Source organism: Bactrocera latifrons, unplaced genomic scaffold, assembly GCF_001853355.1.
Source record: "Bactrocera latifrons isolate USDA-ARS-PBARC rearing strain unplaced genomic scaffold, ASM185335v1 scaffold_153, whole genome shotgun sequence".
Classification (NCBI taxonomy): Eukaryota; Metazoa; Arthropoda; class Insecta; order Diptera; family Tephritidae; genus Bactrocera; species Bactrocera latifrons.
In genome coordinates, this window is record NW_017534997.1 from 79,048 (window position 1) to 79,512 (window position 465).

General features: G+C 36.3%; 1 protein-coding gene across 1 annotated transcript in view; it reads left to right on the top strand.

Annotated features, from left to right (window-relative positions):
* LOC108966003 overlaps positions 1-465 on the top strand; it is a gene marked incomplete in the record, with an annotated part of 1,989 nt that extends 1,524 nt beyond the window's left edge. The window contains 2 exon segments of the mRNA XM_018928702.1: positions 1-127; positions 186-465. Of these exon segments, the coding sequence (XP_018784247.1) occupies positions 1-127; positions 186-364 (306 nt within the window).

Sequence of the window (465 nt, forward strand, 5' to 3'; positions counted from 1 at the left end):
AAAATGGATGAACTGCTTTATTATTACACGAAGAATTTTCAAGACACTCTACATACTGTGCAGTACAAAGGGCATATTCCAACCATTACGGAGATAAGGGAGGAGGTGAGCGATTACCGACATTGGGGTAGATAAAGCTTTCTTTTACCGATGTGCTATATTATTATACGATATTTTTCATTTAGGTCTGTACTTAATTTGCACTTTGCTTTGCTTTAACTATGCCTTCATGGATGGGATTGACTTGAGCAAAATAGTCGAGTCTGAGGCGGCAAGACTTGCATTATTCGCGAATACGAAGATTCTGGATGAGTTGCGTTTACTGCTTCCGCGCCTCTTATATTTAGGCTATTTTGAGGAATAATACACTGAGCATATAATAAGGGATGTAATTTTTGTCATAGTAAAAATTAACTTTTATGAATAATAAATATGATTCTAAAGTTGTGTCGAGCTGTCGAGGAA